Here is a 26,552-nt window from a genome sequence, read left to right on the forward strand (position 1 = left end):
AGATCATTTGTCATTAGGGAATGCTGATAAGATACCACTTTATACCCACTCTGATGATTGAAATCAAAAGACAGACAGTAACAGGTGTGGTCTACAAAAGGCCTAAAGTATGTGAAAAGGTCCCTAAGATCATTTGTCATTAGGGAATGCTGATAAGATACCACTTTATACCCACTCTGATGATTGAAATCAAAAGACAGACAGTAACAGGTGTGGGCAAAGATGTGGAGAAGATGGAGCCCTGGTACAAGGCCGACAGGAACCTGGTAGACATGCAAAGAAAAACATGTTCCACATACAGATTTGTATGTGATCATAGCAACATTATTAGAGCAGCCGAAGAGCGGAAACAACCCAAGTGTCCATTACCCAATGACCATCAGGTAAAGTGTGGGAATTTTATTCAGCCATAGAGGGATGAGGCCCTGATGCCCGCTACCATGTAGATGGCCTTGAGCGCATCACGCTGAGTCACGGGAGCCAGACACAAAAGGCCACATACTGTGCGATTCCACGTATAGGAAATGTCCGCAATAAGCAAGTCTATAGAAACAGGAAGTAGATTAGTGGTTGCCTAGGGCTGGGGATGGAGGGTTGAGGTTGACAGCTAAGGGGTGAGGGGTTTCTTTTTGGGGTGATGAAAATCTTCTCGAAATGACCGTGGGGAGGTTTGCACGACTCTGTGAATACACAGTAAAAGCCATCGAGTCATGCTCTCTAGAAGGATGAATTAATTACGTGGTATGTGGATTATATGTCACTAAAGTTGCTTGTATAAAAGAAGAGTGAGAAGGAGGAGGAAGGGACGAAGAGGAGACTCTCAGGACACAGCGTGATTCCTGATGCCTGGAGCCACCTCTCAGTCAGGCCCTGCCCTGCCTGTCCCCACTCCTGGTCTGATACGTGCAGCTGGTACCCCAATCCGTTCCGCTGGGCACGAAAGTCACGACATGTGAACATCTGTCTGGTCGGACCCGCTATGTTGCACACTGGTCTGGTGAGGAGTGTACTTTCAGCTCCTCCCCACCCAGCGATGAAGGTGAGGGAGAACTTGGGGGGCCGTGAGACCCACTGCAGAGGCGGCCCAGGCCTGGACAGCCCAGCGAGGGCTGTGGCCGTACCCAGCTGTGCTTGGGTTAAGCCCCCAGCCCCTGGAGGGTTGTCAGAGGGTTGGGGTCCCCGAGCAGCCTCAATTCTGTGCCGCTGGAGGCCTGGCGCCCAGGGCCCGGTGCTTCACGGCAGTCCTCAAGGCCTGCAGAATGGCGCCCTGGCTGTTCCGTACGTTATAGTCACTAAGCTGCAGCAGACGATCAAAGTCTTCCTCCTTGTAGGTCATGTTGAACAGGGAGTAGGGGGAGGCGGTCCCAGTGAGATCCACCTGGCCGGCTGGGAGCTCTGCGGGGCTGCGCCGGACACCTGTCCAGGGGTAGGAGGGGTTAGGAGCAGGACCCAGAGGCCTCCCGAGCTGGGCAGAAGGAAGCCTTGCGGCTGGGCACAGGGTGGGCCACTCCTCACTAAAGGGGCTCCTCGCTTTCCCCCCAGTCCTCTGTGTCCTTTGCCCAGAAAGAGAAATGTGGACAGTAAGGTACTATTTTGAGACCTGAAGCATTTGCTGCCCCCCACACTTCCCTGTGGCAATGCATTCCCACTATTCAGGCAACCCCACCGGATCTGTTTCACCTTCGGGGGCAAGGTGGAAACAGCTGGACCACAAAGTCAGTCAGCTTAGTGAAGGATTCTTAAAACTCATGGAAACAAGAGTCTAAAAACCAAAGCGATTTTTGCTTTGTAAGAAGCCAGTCTTCTTTGAGAGAGAGAATTCCAAGATGTGGGCTGAGCCTGTTAAGGGTAAAGCTGGAAGGTGTGGGAATTAGAGTGGAAACCAGGGAGACAGGAATAATGTACGAAAGCAGAAGTGAGGCTTCCCCACCGGAAAGGTCTCACCAGTTGGCAGGAGGCAAGGATTGGAAGGCGTGCGATGAGGGTTTACATTTCAGGAACACCAGAGTAGAGGCCCAGCTTCCTGAGAAAAGACCACAGGCTGGGCCGGGATCGGCGGGGAGAAACCACAGGTAAATTCTGGAGAAATCTGAGAGCCAGGGGCCCGGGGCCTCTCTGTCCTGGCTGCCTAGCCCTCCAACAACGTGGTGCCTGAGCAGGGGTGGACATGGCTGCAGACGGGGACGACGCAGGAAGGCCTCTGGATGCCGGGATTCCCAGAACAGGGGAGCAGGGGAGCCCAGGTGTAGCTGGCGGGGGGAGGGCAGGGGGGCCAAAGGAGCCTGGGGTCATGACACAGGACAGCAGCACAGTGAGAGCGGAGAGCAATGCAGGGATGTGGCACCCTCAGCAGAGACCAGCACACTGCCGCGTCCAGAACTGAGTGGGACTAGCCTAAAGAGTCCCTCCCTCTGCAGGAGCACTGGGAGGGACGCAGGCAGGGCCTCTGAGGGTCCAGGCTGCCAGGCAGTGAGGAAGGGAGGGGGACTTACCGGGGGCTGAGTGGTCCCTGAAGGAGGCGTTGACCAGTGGGAAGTGCAGCAGGACCGGGGCATCGGGGCAGGAGGGGTCTGAGAAGAGGTGGCACTCTGTTGGCTGGCGTTGGTCCTGAGGGCTGGGCTCCACTCGAGGGAATGGCAGTCCCCGGGCCCGGCAGTACACCTCAGTCTGCTGCAGTGCCTGGTTGGGGAGAGGGGGTCCCAGAGAGAACCGGCTACTTCCTGGTTGTCTCAGGTCAGTGTTCTAGAAAATGCTAGAGCTCCAGCCCGAACGGACTGCTCAGTGTCAGGACAACTTGGTCCTGGCCTGTGTGTGGTCCAGTTAAGATACACAGTGTTTCAGAGGGAGGCGAACATTCCAATGGTCTGCCATGTTGCTTCATTAATATCTTTACGGGAGGAACAGACCCAGCACTCCTGCTCCCAATTGGGATTTTGTTGCTAGGTTATGCAAATCCCAGAGCCTAGAGGGCCTCGGTAGGGGACCCACTTCTGCACCAGGGCCCTATTCCTCCCCCCATCCTGCCCTGCTCCTGAGTCCCCAGGGAGGCCCCAAGGGGATGGCGATGTGGACAAGTCAGGGTCTCCTTCTACCTTCCTCTAGCTGTTCTTCTTGGGGTGGGCCCAGCGAGCTTCCTCCCTGTCCACCTGTCCTGGGAGCCCAGGGCCCCAGCACCTCCACAGTCCTTCCCAACCAAGGGCCCTGGCAGGAGTCTGTGAGTCCTTGGGGACCCAGGAGGTCAGGGCCAGTGGCCCAGTGGCTCTCTCCTGGAGCGTGGCCTGGCTGCAGGGTGTCTGGCGTTCCCAGGGGACAACCAAAGGTACCTCAAAGGGCGAGGGTAGGGAGTAGTCGAAGGCAAGTATGAGGTCCAGCCTGCGGCCTGACCGGAACATGGAGGGACAGCTGGTGTTGAGGAAGTAGCCGGCATCTACCAGGCAGAGCTGGGGCTCCTGAGGAGTCAGCTGGCTAGCGGTGGAGTCTAGCTGGCAGTCTGATGGGGGAGGCAGGTGACAGTCAGGGGCAGCCACTCTGCCACACATCAGCTACCCTTCACACTGCATTTGCCTCCATGTCCCCTTCTGTCCTTGGACATCACTCTCTGTATGCACACGCCACCCCAGCCCTTCCCAAGACCTTCTGCAGGCCAACCCCAGAAGGGGATGCTGTGACACCCCCCCCCCCCAGTCCTCTGCCAGTCCTAACCACATTCCATCTCCTCCCTGGGAGCCCAAGCTTGTTACCTGGGAGACACGGCGGAGGCCCTTACCTGCCCAGGTGGAGAAGTCTTTCTGGCTACGGTAGTCCTGGTGCAGCTGGAGGCCCCGGAGGAAGTTGCAGCTGTGCTGGTGGAGTGGCCTGTCCGTCAGCAAGCCCTTAAACGCCCTGGCCAGTGCTGTCCCGGGTTGCAGCCATGAGGCCTCCAACCATGAGGAGGTCTTCGAGGAGGCAGGAGACTCCTCTGGGCTCAGAGAAACAGACATTGGTCCAGTGAAAGGCCTGGAAATGCCTGGCCCTGCCTGCCCTCGGATAGTGCCCCTCCCGCAAGCATCTGAAGAGGAAGTAGCCTCACCCCAGGCTCCCTCCCTGTCCCGCTTCTTACCCAGGCTCCTGATCTTGTCCTTGATGTGCTGCTTGCGGGTGTCATCAGAGCTGATGAGGCCGTACCAGACATCCAGCAAGTTCAGGGAGAAAATGTTGCTCCAGATACCTGAAGACCAAACCCCCACAAAAGTCAGCCTCAGGCCTCAGCACTCCGCCTCCCAACACGCGGAGGGCGGGGGTGGAAAATGGGAGGCAGGTGGGCTGCTCGGGCCTCGGCTCTTGTCCACAGCCCCACCTCAGTGGCGCCCAGCCCCAGGGGCTCTGCCAGACCCGAGTACAGGAGTCATGTCCAGTCAGGGAGGCCTGGCCCAGGCTGGCCCGAATCTTCAGAGTAATCACCGCTCACCTTCCAGAAAGCAGATCCGGGACTCAGGGAGCCTCCTCATCAGCCGGCCCATGAAGAACTCGGAGCCGAAGAGCTCGGCAGGGACGAAGGCTCCATACTTCAGGAACCCGACCTCATAGGGGGAAAACTCCACCCACTCTATGGGAACAGGAGTGAGAGGCGGGAATGAGAGGAGAGTGGGCTGGGGGAAGCCCCAGCTCTGACAGGGGCCAAAGATGCTGCCCCCCGCCCTGCCCCCCCGCAGCAGGCCCCAGCCTCCTCCCTGCCTGGCTGACTCCTGGGCTTACCACCCCCGCTCCCAGCCCCTTGACCACATCCCCATCACCCACCCCCACCACCAGGACTGTGAGCTCTGCTGCCTGGCTCATCAGCCCATCGGAACCGCCTCCCTTCCAGAAGGCTGAGCAATCTGTGTAGGAGTTTCCTGTTTGAATTCTCTGGAGACCCACAGGGTGCACAGGAGGTGTGTGTGTGTGTGTGTGTGTGCGCGTGTGTGTGTGTGTGTGTGTGTGCGTGTGTATGAGCGTGTGTATGAGTGTGTGCGTGTGTATGAGTGTGTGTGTGTGTGTGTGTGCGCATGTGTGTGTGTTGGAGGGTTACGTGGACAGGCCTAAGGACTGTACCCTTGAAGTCGAGGGTCTCCAGATTGTTCTCTTTGACATTGAGGCTCAAGTAGAGGGGCAGAGGGTTCTGGCCCTGCTCCAGTGCTGCTCTCTGTTCCGACAGCTTCTGATCCATCACCTGGGGTGGGAGGCATGAGGACCTAGGTGTGGTTGGAAGTGCTCTAGAGGCAGCAACTCCACCAGGACTGGGGGGGGCACAGGCTGAGGGGAGGAGGCAGCTCTCCATGGGAATTTGGGTGGCATGGCTGGGTGCACCCATCCAGTTCCCACTCCCACCCCCATATTCCGACCAGATGCAGGGTCGCCATGTAGGGCTATGGAGGTTGTGCACTGCATATCTTAAGAGAATGCCATTCACAAGGACTATGGTGTCAACAGTGACACCCCACCTCTGCTCCTGTGGTCTGTGGCCCATCTTTATGGGTTGAAGGGTGGAGGGGATGTGGACCCTGATACACAGACACAAAGACACACACACACACACACACACACACACACACACACACACTGCTTTCCAGAAAGGACACAGGAATCCCCTTTTACAGTATACACTGTAAGCTCTGTCAGGGGATGGGCTGCCCCTTCTAGATTTACATGAATGTAGTCCAAGTCTTGGCCCCTCTGAAATGCTTTCCAGGCATCCTTGCATCCCCCTTACCTGCCCCCCTCTTTCCTGCTTTGCACAGTCGTATGAAATTGTACCCCATTATTTATTCTTGCCTCTGTTTCCAATTTTCTCTTCAATAAAACACCAAGTTCTGCCTTGATGGCAAGGACTATGGCTTGCCTTTTGGAAGAGCCTCCCAGAGTTCTAGGGGCACAGAAAGGTCTCATTCCATCCCGGACCAGAGATGCCAATAGGGTTCATTTCCAGCATCACCAGCGTTAATGGTGGTGGCTGCCTGGAGCCGCGCTCGGGAAGGAGCCAGCCACAGGCGTGGCTGCTTCTGAGGGAGCCGGACACATACCACAGAGGCACAGTCCCTCTCTCGGGCTCTCTAAAGCGGAAGGCACCTCACTCAGCAGCGAGATCTAGGGGGTTCCCAAACTGCTCAATCTGCCCTTATCCTGATTTACCTAGAAGATGTGCTAAATGGACAGATTACTAGGTTACTTCTGAGAATCAGCAGAAGCCATTGAGGAATTTGTTTTTTCTTCAAACTCCCCAGGTGATTCTAATCATCAGCCAGGTGTCCAGGATTCTAGCCCCACCCTTCCAATGGGGAGTCCCCCTCCCACACCCGCAGCAAGGCCCCAGCATTCCCCGGTGTACTTCTTCCGCCCGCACCCCTCTGTCACTGGTGTGTCATCTTCCCCCCCCCAGTACCACAGGGGTGCCCTATAGGACCTGAGTTATAGGGAACCCACAGGAAAAATCCCCAAATGCGGCTCAAGTCCCTGGCGCTATGTGTCACAGCTACAAGTCAGCCCGCAGGTGCAAGTGTGGGGGTACCGAAGAGGGAGGGAGCTTGATTAGTAACTGCGAGTGTCCTTCTCAAAGTCTTTTTATTTAGGAATCCTGTTTGCCTGCTCTTTGGACATGTAGGATGACGGGAAATGCAATCTTTTACTCCAGATGCACCGTTTCTGACCAGGGGGAAAAGGGTCAGCACACCCCTCCATCTACTGAAATAATACCCAGTATTCTTTTTCCTTTTAATAGCTCACCAGTGGTGGCCGGCCTCTGGATCTCCAGGCCCCCTGTTTCCAAATGAGCATCCCCAACCCCGCAGAGCACCGCTCTGATGACTCAAGGGTCCCCCTGAGGTGTGGGAGTTTGGGTGCAGCGTTGGCGATGTGTTGACATGGTCTAGGCACTGTATGGACAGGGGGACTAAGGGCAAAACAAATTTTGACCAGAATTGAAGAAAAACATGTAAGATCTTCTTAACTCAGGAAAAGACAAGAGAAAAACTTTGCGTTTCTTCCTGAGGAATGGTGAGAAGCTTCTAAGCAGTTCAGTGCTTGCCAGCAAAAGATTAAAGAAAAAAGTTTGAAAGACATGGTTTGAGAAGCACTGATTATAACTGGTATATTTTATAAGCACGTTTTTTTTTTTTACAAAAACTGAAGCAATATTATAGAAGTGTATAGACTAATAAAGTTCCGTGTAAAGTTCAGGGTATACTATTTCTGTAATAATAATATTAATGAAATTGTGATTTCTTATGGAGTTATATTTTCTGACATTTAAAATGACTTTTGGAGCTCTATATTAGCATAAAATAGAGTTACTAAATGCTTTTACTCAAAAACTTAGATTTGAAATACACACGAAATTTGTCTGATTAAGGAATTATTTTAAAAAGCATACATATAATGAATGTTACCTTTAAGAAATGAAGTATGATAACTAAAAAGAAAAGAATAGTTAGAAAGCTTTAATATTGAGACAAAAATTTTAAAACCATATGGGTGCTCATTTTTAAGGATGCATTGTTCGTTCAATAATACTGCAAGATTTCTTGTGAACCAAAAACACCCCAAACCTTATTAAGCTGTCTTTTAAAAAATGACTATAAACCTTGTAAATAGCACCATGCATTAAGTCATTACTGGAGGATCAAATGGTAATTAAATAAAAGTCTTCTTTATAGCCTCGAATCAAACTGCATTTTTTAGCACCTCATAAAGTAAATTGTTAAAACAAGCTTCTCCCAACTCTATAGTAATTAATTGCCACTGCCAGGCAGAAAAGTCATTAATAAAACACAATACCCTCACAACTGAACATGAACTTAAAAAACAGATCTAAAGAATACATAGAATATATTAATAAAATAAAAATATTTCAAGTAGTTACCTTGGTTTTATAAATTAAATGCCATTTCAATAAAATTCTATTTTTTAAAGATTATTTATTTTAGAGAGAGAGAAAGAGTGCACACATGCATGTGAGCAGGGGGAGGGGCAGAGAGAGAGAGGAAGATAAGCAAGACTCCTCGCTGAGCTGGGAGCCCCACATGGGGCTCCATCCTCAGACCCTGAGATCATGACCTGAGCTGAAACCAAGAGTCTGACGCTTCACCAACTGAGCCACCCAGGTGCCCCTCAATAAAAATGCTAACATTTCTCACGAAATGCGACTAGCTGATTCTGTTACATGTATAGACCAGCAAAGGACCAAAAGGAGCCAGGGTAATTCTGAGAAAAACCAAGGTGGCGAATGGGGGTAAACCTGCCCTATCAGATACCAGCATGTATTACAAACATAGAGTCTCTAAACCAGTGCAGTGTTGGCACGTGTTAGAGAATCAGCCCCATTAGAATGGAAGATTGCTCAGGAAGAGCCCCATGAATATGTGAAAGCTGACAAAGGACACAAGAGTAATGCAGATTTGTGGGGAAAAAAGAATAAGTGACGTTCGGAAAGTCTGTTATCCATATGGAGGAAAAATAAAATTGGGTTCGTGAAGATATGTTAAAGTCCTAATTGTGAAAAACAAATCTTTAAAACTTTTATAAGGATATATAGGAAGATATTTTATAACTTTAGGAGAGGGAGAGATTTCTCTTGGGAAACTCTAAAATCACAGACAGTAAAGGAAAAAAATGATACATCAGATTATACTAAAATTATGCATCAAAATCTAGGAGAAGTGATAAAGAATTACATCCAGAATCTGTAAGGAATTCCCACAAAATCCTATTAAAGATGAATTAGTAGAAAAATGGGAGAGGATTTGAGTAGGTAACCCACAGAAGAGGAAGTCCCAATGACAAATATACTTGAAAATATGATCAGTCTCATGAAAAATCAAGGAAATGGAAAGCTACAATAAAATTTTGTATAACACCCATAAAATGAACAAAAAATTAAAAGTCTGAGGAGCATGTAGAGAAAAAGAAACTATGATACACTGATGGTGGGAGTGTGAATTAATGAAACCTTTTTGGAGAATGATTTGGCAATAGGCAGGAAAGCTGAAGCTACAAGCACCCAATGGCTTAACAATCCCACTGCCGGGTGTGTATCTTTGAGGCTCAGAGACTCTCTAACATTTGTGCACAAGGAGACTTATTCGAAACCATCTGGGCAAGTAACATTATATTTTTCTTAAGGATGTATAATAAAAGGTATATGCAATAAAATATATAATAAAGGCAAATAAAGTATTTTATGTAATTACATGTTATGTATTATATAATACAATCACATATACAGACTGAAGATACGAACGTGATGATAAACCCAAATTCAGGATGGTGGTTACCTCCGGGGGTGGGAGGGAAATGGGACTGGGGAGGCATCCACAGGGGCTTCAATTCTTTCTGTAACACACTAGTTCTTAGGCTGGTTGGTGAGACTGTGTATATTCATTACATTATTCCTTATGCTTTACGCCATTTGCTTAGGTCTGAAGATTATTATAATACCTAATGATAAATACTGTTTTTATAATAAATATTTTCAAACTAATACATAAAAAATAAGAATGGCTGGTAATTTCCAAGTAGCATTGTTCTTACCAGCAAGAATAAAATTTAAAGGGGCGCCTGGGTGGCACAGCGGTTAAGCCTCTGCCTTCGGCTCAGGGCGTGATCCTAGCGTTCTGGGATCGAGCCCCACATCAGGTTCCTCCGCTATGAGCCTGCTTCTTCCTCTCTCACTCCCCCTGCTTGTGTTCCCTCTTTCGCTGCCTGTCTCTATCTCTGTCAAATAAATAAATAAAATCTTTATTAAAAAAAAAGAATAAAATTTAAAGAAAAAAAATCCAAAGCAAATTCATTTTTCATGATAATCATTGTTGGTCAAACTCCTGATACCCAAAGATAAGAAAGGTAAGTATCCTTCCTCTGCTAACATATTTGATAGTTTACTTTTTTATTATGAATGTTACAGATACTTTTTTGTGTTTTAGTGGTTTCAAATGCTTTAAAAGAAGTATTCAGATAATTATATGTGGTAAAACAATAGTGGAAAAAAATAACTGATTTTAATTATTGTATCAGTTAATGTAAGATTTAGCAATTAACTTACTAAACTTTCCTTAAAGAAGCAACTTATTAAAAAATATATCTGCTCAGTTTGATCTTCATGGACTTACAATAAACAGTAAAGAAATAAAATAGCTGGGGCATCTGGGTGGCCCTGACGGTTAAGCCTCTGCCTTTGGCTCAGGTCATGATCCCAGGCTCTCTGCTCAGTGGGGAGTGCACTTCTCCCTCTCTCCACTGCTTGTGCTCTCTCTTGCTATCTCTCAAATAAATAAAACAAAATCTTAAAAAAATATATATTTATAATATCTAACAGTGCTAACTCTATGCCAAAGCACCATTGAGTGCTCACAAGCCTGTGAGATAAGTACTATTCTCACTCATCCCCACTGAACAGATGAGAAAACTGAGGCTCCGAGAGGTTAACTTGTGAAAGAACACATAGCTAGTAAGAGGCACTGAGATTAAACCCAGGGAATCTGACTCAAGAGTCTGTGCTTTTAACACTTCCATGAAGATATAGAAGAAAACATTCTATATTGCAGTATTAATAAAATAAAAATTATTTGAGCAATCTCGCGGACACTTAAACATAATGTGAAAGTTCTGTTTGTTTAACTGACCTTGGCATTGACTCGTCCCTAAGCTCTTGAGAGATACAGAAATCTCTGTTTCATGGCAATGAACTGAAAAATAGCCTGACTCAGAAAGGCAGCATCCCTAAGTACAGCACACACTGAGACACTGTGGTCCCACGTCCTTCCCCCCACCCCGTAGGAAATGCGCGCGCGCAGCAGCTAACTGCAAGGCTGCCCCAGCCCCGCAGGCGCACGCACGTCGCACTTGCCAGCATTGGCGCCCTACCTGGCCGTGCAGCATGGACTCCAGCACGAGAGCCCACAGGTCAACAAAAGTCGTGGGGTGGCCCTGCTCCGCCCGCAGTTCCAGCTCCTGGTGGTAGCTCGCTAGGCGCTCTGGGGAGAAGGCCTCCATCTTGCTCTTGGTCAGGTGTTCCCTGGCATATTTGATGGGTCCTTCGAGGTCCTTCTGTGACCACTCAGGGTCCCCGTAGAGGTGGGCCATTGTCCTGAGAGAATAAAGGGACAGTATGGTGGGAGGTGGAGGCCCAGCTTGAATCGCTGCAACTCCTCCTTCCCACCCTCCCATTTCTCCCATGATGCTCCTGCAGCCAAGGTCCTTCCCATCTGGAAAATGTGTCTCGGGTCTCTCTCTCAGATCAGCACTGCCCAATATAAATGTAATGGGAGCCACATATGTAATTTGAAATTTCCTAGTAACCACATTTTGAAAAAGTAAGAAGAGAGCAATAAAAATTAATTTAAATAGTATTATTTTAATTTAGTACATCCAAAAATTCTCATTTCAACATGTAATCAACACAAAAAATTAACATAAATTTATATTTTTTCAAACTAAGTCTTCAAAATTCCCTGTGTATTTAATCGTTATAACACATCTCAATCTGGACTAGGCACATTTCAAGTGGTCAACAACCACTTGTGACTAGTGGCTACTGCATTGTACAGAACAGATATAGACCCTACACCCATCTTCATGGGCCTGTCCTGAAGCCCTTTAAGACTCTGCTTGTCAACAGCTGTCACCTAAAGTCCTCTGAGTTTACTCTCCTTTTACTCCTTAAAGTCACATTTCAATAAGACTCAAAGGAATGAATCTCTAACAGTGAAAAGTCCCACTTCATCATAGGCAGAGTGGGATTATAGGGAGGCAATGCTGTCTTTAGGTAAGAGGTAAGATAGTACCTCTTCATCTAAATTCATCTATACTATAGGGATTGGAAAAGAAACTACCCTAGAGAGTGGTATGAGGATTTAAATGAGATAATAATGTTTAAAGAAAAAAGAGCTACCAACTTGGAGTTCCTGATACACGTCAGACAAGGTAGGTGTTTTACGTGGGCTGCCCCAGGACAATCTTATGGGGTAAGTACTATTACCCCCATTCTGGAGATGAGTCAACTGAGAATCAGAGGAAATCAGTTGCCCAGTAAGTGGTGTTGCAGAGACTCAAACCCCAGCTCCTCCTGAGTCAGCTGCCTTAGGCCTCTCCAGTAGCGTGGAATGGGTGTCCTCCAATGCCTCTGTCACGAGAGGACCTCTGTAAGATCTAATTTCTCCCTTCTGAGAAAGCCACCTGGCAGCTATCAGACTGCACTGCTCACACCACTTGGCTTCCACGCGTAGATGGGTTCCCCTGGTGTCTGCTCCATTACCCTTTGGGACCTGATCATCTCTGCTCTTCCAGTCCCCAGGGCCCTCACCATGTAGAGCCTGAGATGCCGCTGAAGTAGGTCACACAGTCCAGGAGGCCCAGCTTCTGCAGGGCCAACAGGTGGCCGTAGAGAGAGGTCATGGCCCGGGCACCTCCTCCTGTGGCCATGATACCCACCACAGGGACCTGGACCGCACAGACACAGGCTGCCTTAACCAGGACCAGGACGGAGGGAAGGGACCTCGGGGCCAGGGCCTGATGGAGTTGGGGTTAGACCTAGCGCCCAGCTCCTCCCCCAGGAAGTGACAGCTCTTGGCCCTGGACAGGGCCAGAAGGGAGTGAAAACCCCAAAGCTCACCCCCACGCCCCACACAGCCACTCCCGTCTCGCTGACTGGAGTGTCTGGAGAGGGCAGAGGAATCAGGTGCTTCCTTAAGGCCAGTCCAAGGTATTGCACCCACGTCCCCCAAACCTCATCCTCCTGTAGGTCTCTGTCCAGCTGCAGGGTCTGCTTGAGAGCCTTGGCGACCACCTGTTTCCTCCTGCTCAGGAAGGCCTGCTCCTCTGCGCACAGATCAAAGCCCAGGTGCACAGCCAGCTTCTTAGGGCTGGGCAGGAGACAATCCAGGGGTCAGGGGGCACTGCATAGCTCAGCCCCGGGCTGGCCAAGCCCATGACAGCTGCCGTGACCTCCTGGCTCCTGACCCCAAGGGCCACCCTTTCCACAGCACTCCCTGCCTCACGACCACTCCACGCTGTCCCCCACAGATAAGAACGTCCCTTACCAGCTCTCAGTCTCGAGCTGCAGCCTCACTCCTGGGGTCTGAAATCAAAGCAAGAGATCAGACTAGAATATCCTCAACCCTGAGGGGAATGTGGGTATCCCCTGGGGGCCTGGGCTCCCCATCTTTATTCTCACTGGCACTTCCCATCCAGTCTCAAGGCTACTTACATTTGTAGCGGGAATGTTAATCGTCACCTCCTTTCCCATGGCCAGTGACCTCAGGGGCACAGTGAGGTGCCCAGCTGTCTTGTCGGAATTCCAGCCATTGCTTTCAGAGCTCTGGAGGGAAATATTCATTTATTCACCCAATCCTTACTGAGTATCTACACAGTGATCCAGACAGACACAGTCCCTCTCTGATAATATAAAAATAATCACAATATTTATAATTATGATAATTACAATACTTATAATTACTAATTATTAAAATACTTGCGGATATTTTTTGTTCTAACTGAATCGTGTATGTGAATCGATAACAAAATAGGTAATGAACGGATGTTAGCAAATGTTATAAAGGGAAAACAATGGAAAGGAAATAAGCAGTGTGATATGATACAATAACCAAAGGGGGGGGTGTGTGGGGTCTATCTAAGATGGGAGTCAAGGAGGGCTCCTACGAAGAGGGGTCCTTTGAGCTGAGATCTAGAAGAGGAGGAAGAAGAGGAAGAGGAGGAGCAGGCAGCCTTGGAAGCAGCCGGAGGAGAACACAGAAGGCCCTTGGCATGTGGGGAAAGCACGAAGAGAAATACAGCTGGAGCATCATGAAAGAGGGGGGGTGTGGAACAAGGTGAGGCAGCAGAGGTGGGCAAGGGCCAGGCCGTGCAGGGCCTTGGAGGCACAGATACGGGATGTTCTTCTAAGAGCATCAGTGCAGGCACTGTTGAAAGGTTCAGACAAAGTCTGACAAGGCAGGGCAGTCCCCCTGCCCACTCCAGGCTCCTGGTGATTCTCCCTGTCTGCCAGGGGCTTGGGGGCCTCACTGGGGGGTGGCTGGCGAGGCCACAGGGGCCTGGCGTTGGCCTGAGAGGGGCCCGCAACAGCTGGAGCTGGCCCAAGGCGGGGAGAGCTCCAAAGCCAAGACCCACCCTCACACGCGCACTCAGCTCTGCGTCTTGGGCTGCCATGTAATGGAAGCGGAAGGCAGAGGCTGGCCCCAGCGCAGATGTCTGTGTGTTTTCATAGGACCCCGTCAGCACGAGCTCCAGCTCCAGCTTGGCCTGATCTAGGTAGAGAGTGGGCAGATTAGCACGAGGGGAACAAGAGCCAGGAATCCGAGCAGGGACCCCAGGAAACTGGCAGTATTGCTGGGACATGGTCAAGACCTGGGAGTGTGGACCATGGTAGACAGGATTCTGGAGAGGGCCCTCCCCAGCCTGCTGGGCCCCACAGCCCCCATGGCACTCTCACCTCCCACAACATACCCTCCCCCAGGTCAGGGGACCCTCGAGCCCACAGGAGACCTGTTGCCCTCGTGCTGTGGGAGCAAGAGGAAAGAGGCTCTGCTCGGCAGCTCACCTGCCGCCCTGCACAGGGGTCCCAGCCACCCCATCTAGCAGAGACCAGGCCTGGTTCTGAGCTGGCCTCACCTGTGACGGTGGCTACGCTCTCCGTGTGGTCCAGATGGACATCCAGGCATGACAGCTCTCGGGCCTGGGGCAGACCATATCATGGGCAGGGGGCTCAGCAGGGGAAGCAGAGGGCTCCTCAACTTCACCCTCTGAGCCCCATGGTCCCAAATCCACCCCACACAGAACAGGAAGTGGGGGCCAGAGTGGGACTGGAGGCAGAACCGCCACCCACCCCCTCTGATCTGCTAGGACTGCTAAGTCAGATGCTCTGGAGCAGCCAGGGGAGCCCGCCTCCACCCCGTGCACACCCCCAGCTTTCAAAGATTTGCCAGACTTGGGGGATCTCTGAAGGCCGCCCGTCCCTCAGGCACCGTTCTTTCTTCTCCATGTTTCTCTGTGGACTCAGCCTGGAGAGTGCATTCTACAACTGCTCCCAAACAGGACTATGCAGACCACTGGTCTACAGGTGATGGAATGATTAGAGAAGCCCTTAACATTGTAGCAAGGCCAGTATCTCCCAGCTGTCCTCCAGCTGACCAGCCTGCCACAGGAGCCCACTGCATGCTCCTGACTGACTCTCTCCTGCAGACCTGCTGAGTTTACCAACCCACCACTGGCCTCCATCCCCTCAGATCAAAAGCAGCTGCCATAGGTATGATGATTTTAATGTGCATTTGTAAAAGTAATACGAGCCCATCAAACAGGCCCTTGGACGACCCTGAGGGCAGAGGCCTCCTTCCATTTGGGGCTCTAAGCGCCTTGCCTCACATTAGGCCCAGCCCTGCTCCCAGGTCATGCCTGCGTTGCTGGCCTGCAACCTTGGAGTAGAAAGCTTCTAGTGCGTTGTTGACCACCGGTTCCTGTCCACTGCAGCTGTGTGAGTTTGCTCCGTTTTAGAAGAGCTCATCAGGACTTGCCACTGTCTCAAGGAGGAGCTGATTGACCCCCGACTCTATCCCAGAGTTCCCAGGTTGGAAGGGCAGCTCCCTGGAAACTCCCTCTGAGCCTCTGCTGCTTCAGTACCAACACCCCAGCTGGGCCACCACCTTCCAAGGCTAAGAACTAGGAGTCTGTCACAGGTGAGGTAACACTGTCAGGAGCACCTACGATTGCGCCGACACTCCCTAAGCCATCCAGTCTTGGGCCAGAACCTCGCCCCGGCAGCGCCTTGGCCTTTCTCTCTCCATGTTCCCTTAAGACTCTGGCCCCTCCCAGCCCCCAGCCCCTGACCACAGCCCCAGGTGACCACCTAGCTGGGAAGCCAGGGGTGGTCTTACCACAGTGCCCTGTCCCTGCCTGTGCCTTCAGCACCCCCCAGCCTCAATGTCGGCTCTGGAGCCCCTCCCTCCGCCCCCCCTCACAAGCCTGGGGAAGGTGGCTACCACAAGGACGTTGTTGGTGATGAGGTTTTCTGGACAGTCTGACCTGGAAAAATCGAAACATCCGGAGCTCAGCCTGAGAAAGGCAAACACTCCCTGCACTGAGCTGCCCCCTTGCAGGGAAGCCTCCAGCCCCTGTGGGGCCTCCCTGGGTGATGCCGAGGGACCCTAAGTCCTGGATACCGTTCAGGATGACGGAGATGCTTCTGAAGACTGACATGTGAGGAGAGAGAGGGAGAGTGGGGCCAAGGAAGCAGTGACACCCCCCCCTCCCGCAGACTGGCAGGGGTGGAGACACGAAGGACAGAGAACTTGGGTCAAAGGCATTTCCCTAAAAAAAAGCCTGGGTCCTGAGACACTCCCTGGGATGTGTGATTATTACGCACGTTTTTTCCAGCAGGAACTCCACGTCCAGCTCCTCCTGTCCCTGAAATCAAAGATGAGCAAGTCACCAACATTTACACTTATTTTTAGAACTGACACAGTTCTTGGTCCATGCACTGTCGCATCTTGAGCAGTCTCTCAGGGAGGCACAGTATCACAAGTCTTCCCACTTTACAGATGTGGAAATCGAGAACTGGGGAGAAGACGGGAGCCTGCCCAAGTTACCCACAGCTGCAGAGAACAGGTCTCCCTCCCTGGCAGGGCTGAAAGAGGCAATAGGGAGCACGCGCCAAAGGAGGCTTAAGGAAGCCCAGGTCCCATCTTCTGTTCCTCTTGAGGGAGACCTGACCCCAGAACCCCACCATCCCATTCCCCAGCCTTCACCTGCTGGAGAAAGGGCAGAGACCTTCATAACGCAGGCCTTGGGCACCTCGGGAGAGCAGAGAGCAGGTGTGATGGAGCCCCCCACTGCCCCAAGGATTGGTTACACGGAGCTGGGTTTTGACTGATACTAGGAAGTTCTCTACCCTCAGAAACCTCCCTCCCATAGTTGACTAAAATCTCTGCATTGAGCGATTCAGTCTGTAACAGTTTAGTTAAGCCTTCTCCTTTCCTATTAAAATGTAAATATCTCTGGGAGGGGCTCCCGTCTTCTGTGAATGCCTTCAACGAAGGCGCATTCCAGCAGCTGGGAGCAGCTGTGTGACTTCCTTAGCCTGGAGCGAGGGGCGGCGGGAGGGCTGGAGTGCAGAGGGGTGAGACTCCCCACTCACCTGGGGCTGCAGGGAGAAGGTCTTCCGGAGCAGCTTGCCGGGGAGGACTTCTGAGACGTCATAGAGAAACTTGAAGCAGGCATCATCTTCCGTGACTGAGTCCTCATCATAGACATTTAGCTCCAGGACATTCTAGGGACCCAAGAATAGCACATTATTTACTCATTACTGGACTTCATACCTGCTGAGACTTTACTTGATGCCCAGGGTCTGAAAAGATTATTATGCCTCCAAACTTCCTACTTCAAAATAAAAATAATAGTAAAACTTAAAAGCACTAAAAGGAAATCCAACAAAGTTCCTAATCTCCCCCTGCTCATTTTTGTTTTTATAAAAATTCTTCCAGCGTTTCCCCAGTGTGGCACACCCCTCCCCCTTTGCTGGTCCCCCAAGGCATCGTAGGTACCGGGCACTGTAGTAGGAGTCTTCCACGCATTATCTCATTTAACCTCCTAACAACCCCATCAGGAAGGGAATCTTACTGTCTCCACTCCACAGATGGGCTTAGAGAGGAGCAGCGACTTGGCAGAGATAAGGCTCACAGGTGGGTCACACGTTCTCTCCCACACAGTGCACGCAGGTTGGGCTCAAAGACACTCCTCCCCAGGGGCTCTGACTGAGCCCTGGAGGAAAGCGCTCTCGTGGAAAGAAGGAGACAGCCTGTTCCTAGGTGGGTGGTCCTGGCCTTTACCTTGACCTGACTCTGGATTAGGAAACTGAAGGTCTCATTCCACACAGGATGACTGGAGTTGGTGATTGTTTTGGTCTTAAACTTTGTTCCAGGGACGGTGGGCAGCTGTAGGGTCACATAGGGGTCTGCCTCACTCACTGCCAATGTTAAGAGAACAGAGTAAGAGAGAATTCCTTACACTCCTCTCCAGGGGCCTCGCCAGGTTCCTACCATGACCCTGGTGGCCACTGTGGGCAGCCCAGCCCAGCCCCCAGGTTCTCGCCTGCGCATTTCCCGTAGCGCCTGGTCATCTCTACGCCCCAGGAGCCCAGGAATAGTTACTCACACAGGTCAGTCCAGCCCAGGTTCCGTGCCTCCAGAACCCTCACAGTGAGCCGCCAGCAAGCAGAGGCCTCCCCCTGGAGAGAAATAGCAGACCACTCAGTCCTTCCTGCTGGTTCCCCAGCCCCACCCCTCTGGTGGTGAGGTTTCTCCTGACGTGCTCAGTGATGCTGCCAGGCCTTCTGGGGCCAAACAGCTTTTGCCCACTGCTGTCCTTGGAGCCGTGGTCCTGGGCTGCAGCAGTCGGGGCATGGCAGACCAATCGGGGGTGGAATTTGTGGGACCCCTTCCCCTTCAGGGACAGAATTGCACAGTGTAGTGGTGACAGCAGGGAAACGAGGGCCAAGGCACGGCCACTACAATGGACATGTCAGTTTGGGGTGTCCCACCCCCAGAGCTCCCAGAAAGCATATAACTCTACCGCCCAGCACTGCCTCCCTCCCCCCACCGCGCCTTCTGGACAGGAAGTGGTTCTTGACACCAGGGAGGCTGAGCCCTGGGACACCCAGCCATGGGTATTCACCCTCTCTTGGGTGTGAAATAGGAAACTTGCAAGAGCATCAGGCCACTACCGTGAACAGGAGGCCATTGTGTACTAAAACCCTGGGGAGGCCACGTCAGCCCACAGCCAAGCCCAGCGAGGAGGAAGCAGAAACTGAGTGGGCACAGGCTCATGGGGGCAAAGGGAGCAGAGGTGGCGGAGGAAAAGCAGAAGGCACATAGGGTGTGCCAAGTCCTTCTGGGGACAGGACACAAGGGGGCTCTCCTCAAATCCCTACTGCTGAGGTCCTTGCTGCAGCCTGGAACCCCAGGGAACTTGGGTTCCTGATCTTCTTGAGGCCTAGCTATGAAGCTCTTTCTGGGCGCCTGGCACCAGTTTCTTATGGTAAGCACCCCCCACCCCCTCCAATCTGAGACAAAGGTGGCACTGGGCTTGCATGACTAACATTCGGCCTTGTGGGGTCGCGGGAGACAGTGTTGTGACGAAACCAAAGAGCTCTTCTGCCTTGTGCCCTCCCGTCACCAGGTCCCCTTCATGCCTGTGACCCGGAAGTCTCCGTTTGGGCTCTGCACAGGTGCTGTCTACTGAGGGCTGCTTCAGTGCCCGCAGACGTGCTGTCCGCTCGCATAGAGAAATTTAAAGGACGATGAGGCCACAGCAAAGCCATGCAGGACTAGTGCCCTGTGGGTCCCCGCGTCACTCTCCTGCACCTTCATGCTCAGTGTCTGTCATTCCTGTCAACTCTCTGGCAGAACACGTGACTCCCCAACCTCCCTGCATCCCCCCACCCCCAGGCACACTGGTTTCTCCTTTCTTGGGGATTAACTCCAGGGACACCAGCAATGTTTTGACTCCATAGGCCTTGAGCTAGAGCTTATAAATGGCCGAGATGTCATGGCTTTCTAGATGCCTGGCCGCATTTGCTCCCCGCACCCAGATCCATCACTGCCTGCCACAGAGAAAGTGCTGGCTGGGCTCCTGGGGCCCTGGACGGAGCTGGGCTTCCGTGTGTACGCTCCAAGACAGGAGAAAGACAGAGGCAGCCCAGACGCCCCCTCATCCCTGAGGCCCTGGCCTGTGGGAGGCTCTAGAGCCAGCTGGGGCTACAAAGTGTCCCCACTGACTCCTTTCCAGCCAGTCACCATGCCCAATTTGAGCATTATTGCCCATTTCTCTCTCTGGTCACCAAGAGCCTCTCAGCCTCAGACAGCCCACTGTCCCCTGCCAGGATATTTTCCCCAGGGCGAAACCCCATTTCTCATTACCTCTAAAACCATCATTAACACAGAGCACCACAGGATGGGCTGTGACAACAAATACAATGATGGGGCGTTACTCAGGAAGGTCGAGTGGAGCGAGCAAGGCAGGCCCCAGCCAGGACATCTGGATCTAGACCTTAGTTCCCTGCTTACTTGCAGTGTGACCCCGGACAAGTCACTGAACCTCTCAGTGCCTCCATTTCCTCGTAAGTAGAGGGACTAACTAAAGAGGCTAAACGTGTTAATGCCTGTAGAATGCTTAGCAAAAAGGGAAGCAGTTTCTAGATAATTTGTCTTATTACTATTTATCAAGTGCTTGTTATATTTCTAGGTGCTGAACTAAGCAGATTAGGTATTCCAACTTGATTTATCCTCCTACAACCTCCTAAGATAGTACTCTCATTTCCTCCCATTTTATAGACGAGAGAATTGAGGCTTAGAAAGGCTGCGGTAGGTCAGAGATTTAGCCGGTGACCTAGTTAGGATTCAAGCCCCGGTCTTCAAGGCCAGAGCTCACATCCCCTGTACTGTTCTACCTTCCCAGGACTTTGCTCCTTTGTGAAAGCATGCAACTTTCCCCACTGCCCTGTGGATATCTAAACAGTAGAATTTCATAGATTTGTTTTAGACCAATATGGATATTGAACTAACTAATAATGATACTCCTGAGGGCAATGGGTCCTCTCCTTCCCTGTTGAAATGTCCTCCCGTCTGAAATACTGCCTTAATTGATGACTGCCCCTGAATGCTATGAAGGGATTTTCCAGCAGGGATCCCCCCGCCCGGCTTCCTGTAGGCTCCTGGGAATACCTCCCTGCTGAGAGTCTCAGCCACTGTTTCTCCCTGTGCAGGGACCCCAGGGCCTCCTCCAGCCTCCTCCCTGTGGCCCCTGCCCATCACAGGGGATGTGACCCAAGCGAGTCTGACGGGGCTGGAGTCCCCATAGAGGGGTCCAGACCACGGCGTCTTCACCAGCAAGAGAAAAATGAGCGAGTTGCCTTTCCCCCTGCTGGCCCCCAGTGACCCACTGCGGTAGGCGAGGTTGGAGAGAGGAGGAGTGGAGACTTCAGGCACAGCCTCAGGCCCTGAGGCTCCTGAGTCATGCTGAGCTGATGCTCCTGGATCACGCATCAGGCACGTCCCAGAGCAAGGCCTGGATGTCGGGCCTGCCCTGCCAGCCCAGCTCCCACTGCCAGGGCAGGCTCTGGTCCCCTGTTCCAGCAGGAGCGAGGCTGGGTGAGGCCACTGCTGAGGCTGCCCCAGGAGCCGACTTGAAGGCTGGGAGTTAAGGGCCTGATCTCAGGGATTCAACCAGTCCCAACAGCATCAGCTGGAGGCAACGTGCTTTCCAGGCGTGTGGGCAGACTCAAGCCCCCAGAGTCACCGCAGCTTGGGCTTCGGATCGCGCCTGGGCTGGTCTAGAGCAGGCAGAAGGGAGCAGGAGAAGGATGCCCAGCCTTCTCCAGGGAGATGAGGATGAAGAGCGATACAACAGAAACTTCCATAGCTGGGTTCTGGGGCTCAAGTTCCCTATGGGAGCCCCTCCACCACCCTGCTCAAGCAGCCTTGGGGTCTTCCCAGATCACCATCAGGGTGTTTTCACTAATGTCCATCTTGGGGGGGGGGTCCTCTAGACTTCGGGCTGACAGGGGCTGGGGCAGGAGGTGTTGTCCTTCAATGGAGGGGTCCCTCTATATTTCCCTGGATGGCCTGGTACTTGGCTTGAGCCAGGAACACTGGTCTGGAGCTACTTGACTGGATCTGACTCTGGCCTGGGTCTCAGGGCCAAGGCTCCAGAAACCTGGCAAAGTCTGCCAATGAGACAAATGCTTCAGGATGGTGAGCTTGGCACACTTAGCCTCTTTCATGGCCCACTGCCTGGGGCACCAGGGGAGACCCGAGGAGCCAATCCTTCTTGGCCTTGGTCCACAGCAGAGGATGAGAAATCTGGGCTGAGAGGAAGCAATGGAAGGAGTGGGGCCAGCAGTTTGTAGACCTCTTTGGTCTGGTTGCAGCCTCCTCTCTTGGCCCAGTAAGTAATTGGCAGTGGGTGGGGAATTGGCCTGGCAAAGCTCTGGGGACACACCGGGTGGTTCCTTGTCCCCCGCCAGTTCCAGGAGGCCCATGACCTGCAGTGATGAACTATTGGCTTGGTGGAGTGTCCTCTTGTGACACACAGCCACCGTGTTCTCAGACGCAGCATGCGAGCTCTGGCGGGAAGGAGGGTAAGAGGCACTAGGGGACACAGGCCCTCACTTCTATGGATGCTGGCCATCCATCCACTCCCCACCCATGCCCAAGCACAGACTCTCTTACCCTCTGCCTCCCACCCTTGGCCTCTGCCTAAGAAGAGACCCCAGCTCTGGGACCCAGGCCTTCCCCAGAGGCCAGAATCACCTTGGTTTTCGCTGCATCAAGCTTCTCAGAATGCACCTGGCCCCAGGCCCTGCCCTGAGTGATGCCCATGGGCTTGGCGACACTGTTACCTGGTGAGGGCGGCCAGGTGGTCCCCTAGTTGTCAGTCTTTCCATACCAAGCCTTCTGGCTCCACTCCAAGACCAGCTCCCACCAAGACACCAGCTCCCTGGCTAGCTGGCAGCAACTATTCCAATGGGATGGGGCTGTGAATCTACCCGCCTCCGAGGAGCCACAAACCTATAAACAGGTTGGGGCTCCACCCCTGGGTCACTCCCTTAGCCTAGCATCTTCCCCTTTTCCCCAAGAGGCTGGGCCAACCAGCATCTCCAGAAACCTCTGGCAGGGCTCCAGGACCCACAGGTGGAGCACCCCTTTCAGACGTGGGGAATCACTACTGCAGATGCAGCGAGGAGGGGAGACAAGTCCTGGGAGCAGTGGCCGGAAGCTGATTCCCCTGAGGCTGAAGGTCTGGGACAGGGTAGGGGAAACCTACCCTGGAAACCTACCCTGGAAACCCTGCAGTCCAGCCCCCACCTGAGCCAGGCAAGCCTCTTAGGGAGGAGGGCTGAGCATATGAGAACAGACAAGAGGCCAGACCTCCTTGGCAGTTCTCTGCAGCCAGGATCCTGGGTATCATAATAAAGGCAGTCGCAGTGACAGGCCCTGAGCAGAATCTGGAGAGCTACAAGGGGAATCTAGACTCTCTGGTTCTAAGCCCCTCACTTTTAGCTTTACCCTCCCTCCTTCCCTTTGGCTTATTCTAAGGAGTTTAGAAGATTTCCATTAGACTTAAATGGCCAACTTTGTAATACAGGTAACAGAGACCAATCAAGACACTCTTAGACTATGAATATTACAGAAGAAAACTTTGTGAAGTTACCTGTTTAGACTGCTCAGCGTCCACAGCAACACTCAGTGTTCTCCTGAAATGACATGAATTCAGTTATTTCATTGTCAATCTGCTATGTAATTGAACAACATGATTTGTTTTTCAAGGCAAATGAAACTGAATTAACGTTAACTTAGCACAAATGGATCTAAAAAGTATTATTACAGGGACGCCTGGGTGGCTCAGTTGGTTAAGTATCAGCCTTCAGCTCAGGTTATGATCTCAGGGTCCTGGGATCGAGTCCTGCGTCGGGCTCCCTGCTCAGTGGAGAGTCTGCTTCTCCCTCTGTCTCTCCCTCTGCCTTTCCCCAGCTCGTGCTCACTCTCTCTCTCTCAAATAAATAAGATCTTAAAAAAATAAAAATAAAAAGTATTATTCCAGAATTGGCCCAAAAAAGAAAATTAATAATAGCCTATGAAAACGTGAAAAACAATTGAATGGGAAATATTTCTAATTTGCACGAGCCAGATGTCTAACGAAAAAGTAAATGTAAAATGTAGAAAACTATGAAGAACGACTGATCCCAAAGTGGGTCATACACGGAGTGATGCAGAGTCACACAGCTGGTCTGTGGCAGAGCCCAGGATTATGCTCTCCGGACTGAAAGTCTGCGTCCCCTTCCCCAGTCTGGGCTTTGCCTCACCTGGAGCCTGCGTACGCTCCATGGCCTGAGCCTGTTTCAGAGCCATCCCTGGACTGTAGGAGTCCTGAGAAATACATCTCGCTGAGGAGTGAATTCACCTCTCCCTGAAGTGATGTGGGCCTCATATGGGACCACAGATTGTCGGGGGGAGCGACAGAGGCAGCGCTGCGGCATCGCCTTCCATGAGGTAACCCCTGTCACACACGTATGGCAGGGCCAGGCACCCCCGTGTCCCCAGAGGACTGGGGCCCGGGGCTCAGCTGCTCAGACTCGGAGGAGAACTTGGTGCTCAGTTTCCCCATCTGGGCAGTGACGGTGTGGTTGATGCTAAGCCTGGTAAAAACCATGACATTCCTGACTCAGAGGTTCTTAATTTGGGGCTAGGGCCCATGGATGGGATTTGGGGCACACTCAGTGGTTCCTGAAATTATATACAGAATGATGTGGGTGTGTATGCATGTGAACGCTTCTGGATAAAGGGTCTAGAGCAGCACTGTCCAATAGGAATGTCATGCAAGCCACTTATGTCATACTAAATTTTCTAGTAGCCACATTTTAAGAAGTAAAAAGAGGAGAAATTAATTTTAATAGTGTCTTAATTTAACCCAATAATCTAAGGTATCATCAGTTCAACGTGTAATCAACATATGAAATTATTAAGGAGATATTTTACATTTCTTTCACACTAAGCCTTCAAAATCCACTGTGTGTTTTACACTTAGAGCTTATAATTTTGTGTAAATTTCCTAGGCTGTGCTTTTCATCCCCACCACTTATTTATTTTTTAAGTGGAAGTTCATACCTCTTAATCCCCTTCACCTATTTTGCCCCTCCCCCAGCCCCCCAACAGAGTTGGCTCTCTGTATTTATGATTTTGTTTCTGTTTTTGTTTGTTCATTCATCTGTTTTGTTTCTTAAATTCCATATATAAATGAAATCCCATGGTATCTGTCTTTTTCTGTCTGATTAAATTTGCTTAATATAATGTCCTCGAAGTCCATCTCTGTGTTTTCCCAAATGATAGATTCCATTCTTTTTTATTCCCTTATATGTATCTACACCACGTCTCCTTAACATATTCTCTGTTGATGGACATTTAGGTTGATTCCATATCTTGACTATCGTAAATGATGCTGCAAAAATCCATAAGCGGTCCTATATCTTTTTTAATTAGTGTTTTCATTTTTTTCAGTTAAATACCCCAAAGTGGAATTGCTAGATTGTATGGTTGTTCCATTTTTACTTTTGTGAGGAACCAGTATACTGCCTTCCACAGCGGCTGTACCAGTTTGCATTCCACCAAGAGGGCATGAGTGTTCCTTTTCTCCACATCCTCGCCAGAACTTGTTATCTCTTGTCTTTTTGATACTAGCCATGCTGACAGGTGGGAGGTGCTATCTCACTGTGATTTTGATTGGCATTCCCCTGATGATGAATGACGTTGAGCATGTTTTCATGTGTCTGTTGGCCATGTGAATGTCTTCTTTGGAGAAGTGCCTATTCAAGCTCTCTGCCCATTTTTAAATTGAACTGTTTGTGTTCCCAGTGTTGAGTTGTATTTGTTCTTAATCTATTTTGGATATTAGCTCCTTACCAGATAGATCATTTGCAAATATCTTCTCTCATTCAGTTTTGTTGATGGTTTCCTTCACTATGCGAAAGCTTTTAGTTCAATGTCATCCCAATAGCTTAGTTTTGCTTTTATTGCCCTTGCCAGAGGAGACAGAATCCAAAACATAGTGTTAAGGTCAATATCCAAGAGTCTACTGCCTGTGTTTCTTTTAGGAGTTTTATGGATTAGGTCTTTAATCCATTAGAGCTGATTTTTGTGTCAGAAAGTGGTCCAGGTTCACTCTTGCATGTAGCCATCCAGTTTTCCCAGCACTTACAGCATATCTTAATTCAGAATAGCTACATTTCAAGTGTAATAGAGCGGCCACATGTAGCTAGTGGTTACCTTACTGGAGCAGGGCTATAGAGGGGCCGCAGAGTAGGCAAGGACAAGGGGAAAAGAATTATGTGCTGAGACTTAGAACCTTGCTTGGTTCACACTCAAAGTGGGAAAGGGGAGGGACCAGTAACAGGGGAGCAAAGTTGTTGGTGTAATTCTTGCTGATCTCCCCCCGGCCCCCAGCCTCCCTGCAAAGGCTGTGATTAGGGAGCAGGGCCTGGGAGAGGTGGTCCAAGAAGGACAAAGGTCAGGGTGACGGGACAGAAGAGGGCAGAGAAGATTTGGGGGCAGTCCTTCTGAAGCAGGGCCAGCAGACATAGCAGGGTTTGGCTAAGGCCACATGTTGCTCACCTGGGCCAATGGGATCCTGGGGGTGGGGGGGAGGACATGCCTGTTGAGCCTATCAGGGCAGGCTCCACCCCAGCTGCCTAGCTGGAGGGGACCTTGGACACCTCCATTTTCCATTCTGTCATCCCATACCCTTTGCTTGCTTCCTTCTACTCTCTCCTCTCAGAGTTTGTTCTACATTCACAGTAAATGGACATCTATTTTTACATTCTGCATCCATAGACCCTTTAATTTCCCCAAATCTCCTCTGTGGAAGCAGCTCTTTCCCCACTCTCAGCCTCCAAGGATTGGGTAGTCCTGTTGCATCTCTAGCCGCAGGAATGCAATGTGTGCCACAAGTTTCGTTGGACTCGTGACTCAAGCTGGCACAAAGGAAAT

General features: G+C 51.2%; 1 protein-coding gene across 1 annotated transcript; it reads right to left on the reverse strand.

Annotated features, from left to right (window-relative positions):
* Positions 1 to 386: 386 nt before the first annotated feature.
* Positions 387 to 22,456, reverse strand: PLA2G4D (phospholipase A2 group IVD). Its single transcript, XM_008702315.2, has 20 exons — positions 22,412 to 22,456; positions 18,169 to 18,241; positions 17,844 to 17,980; positions 17,153 to 17,284; positions 16,382 to 16,422; positions 15,999 to 16,041; positions 14,635 to 14,698; positions 14,134 to 14,270; positions 13,214 to 13,324; positions 13,047 to 13,084; positions 12,734 to 12,869; positions 12,311 to 12,447; positions 10,873 to 11,095; positions 5,071 to 5,188; positions 4,448 to 4,585; positions 4,100 to 4,207; positions 3,767 to 3,958; positions 3,324 to 3,490; positions 2,493 to 2,679; positions 387 to 1,416 (listed from the first exon to the last, which is right to left on the reverse strand). The coding sequence occupies exons 1-20, from the start codon at positions 22,454 to 22,456 to the stop codon at positions 1,190 to 1,192; spliced, it is 2,454 nt and encodes an 817-aa protein (XP_008700537.1). The 3' UTR covers positions 387 to 1,189.
* Between the last annotated feature and the right edge of the window lie 4,096 nt (positions 22,457 to 26,552).

Source organism: Ursus maritimus, unplaced genomic scaffold (assembly GCF_017311325.1).
Source record: "Ursus maritimus isolate PB19 unplaced genomic scaffold, ASM1731132v1 scaffold_35, whole genome shotgun sequence".
In the NCBI taxonomy this organism is placed as follows: domain Eukaryota; kingdom Metazoa; phylum Chordata; class Mammalia; order Carnivora; family Ursidae; genus Ursus; species Ursus maritimus.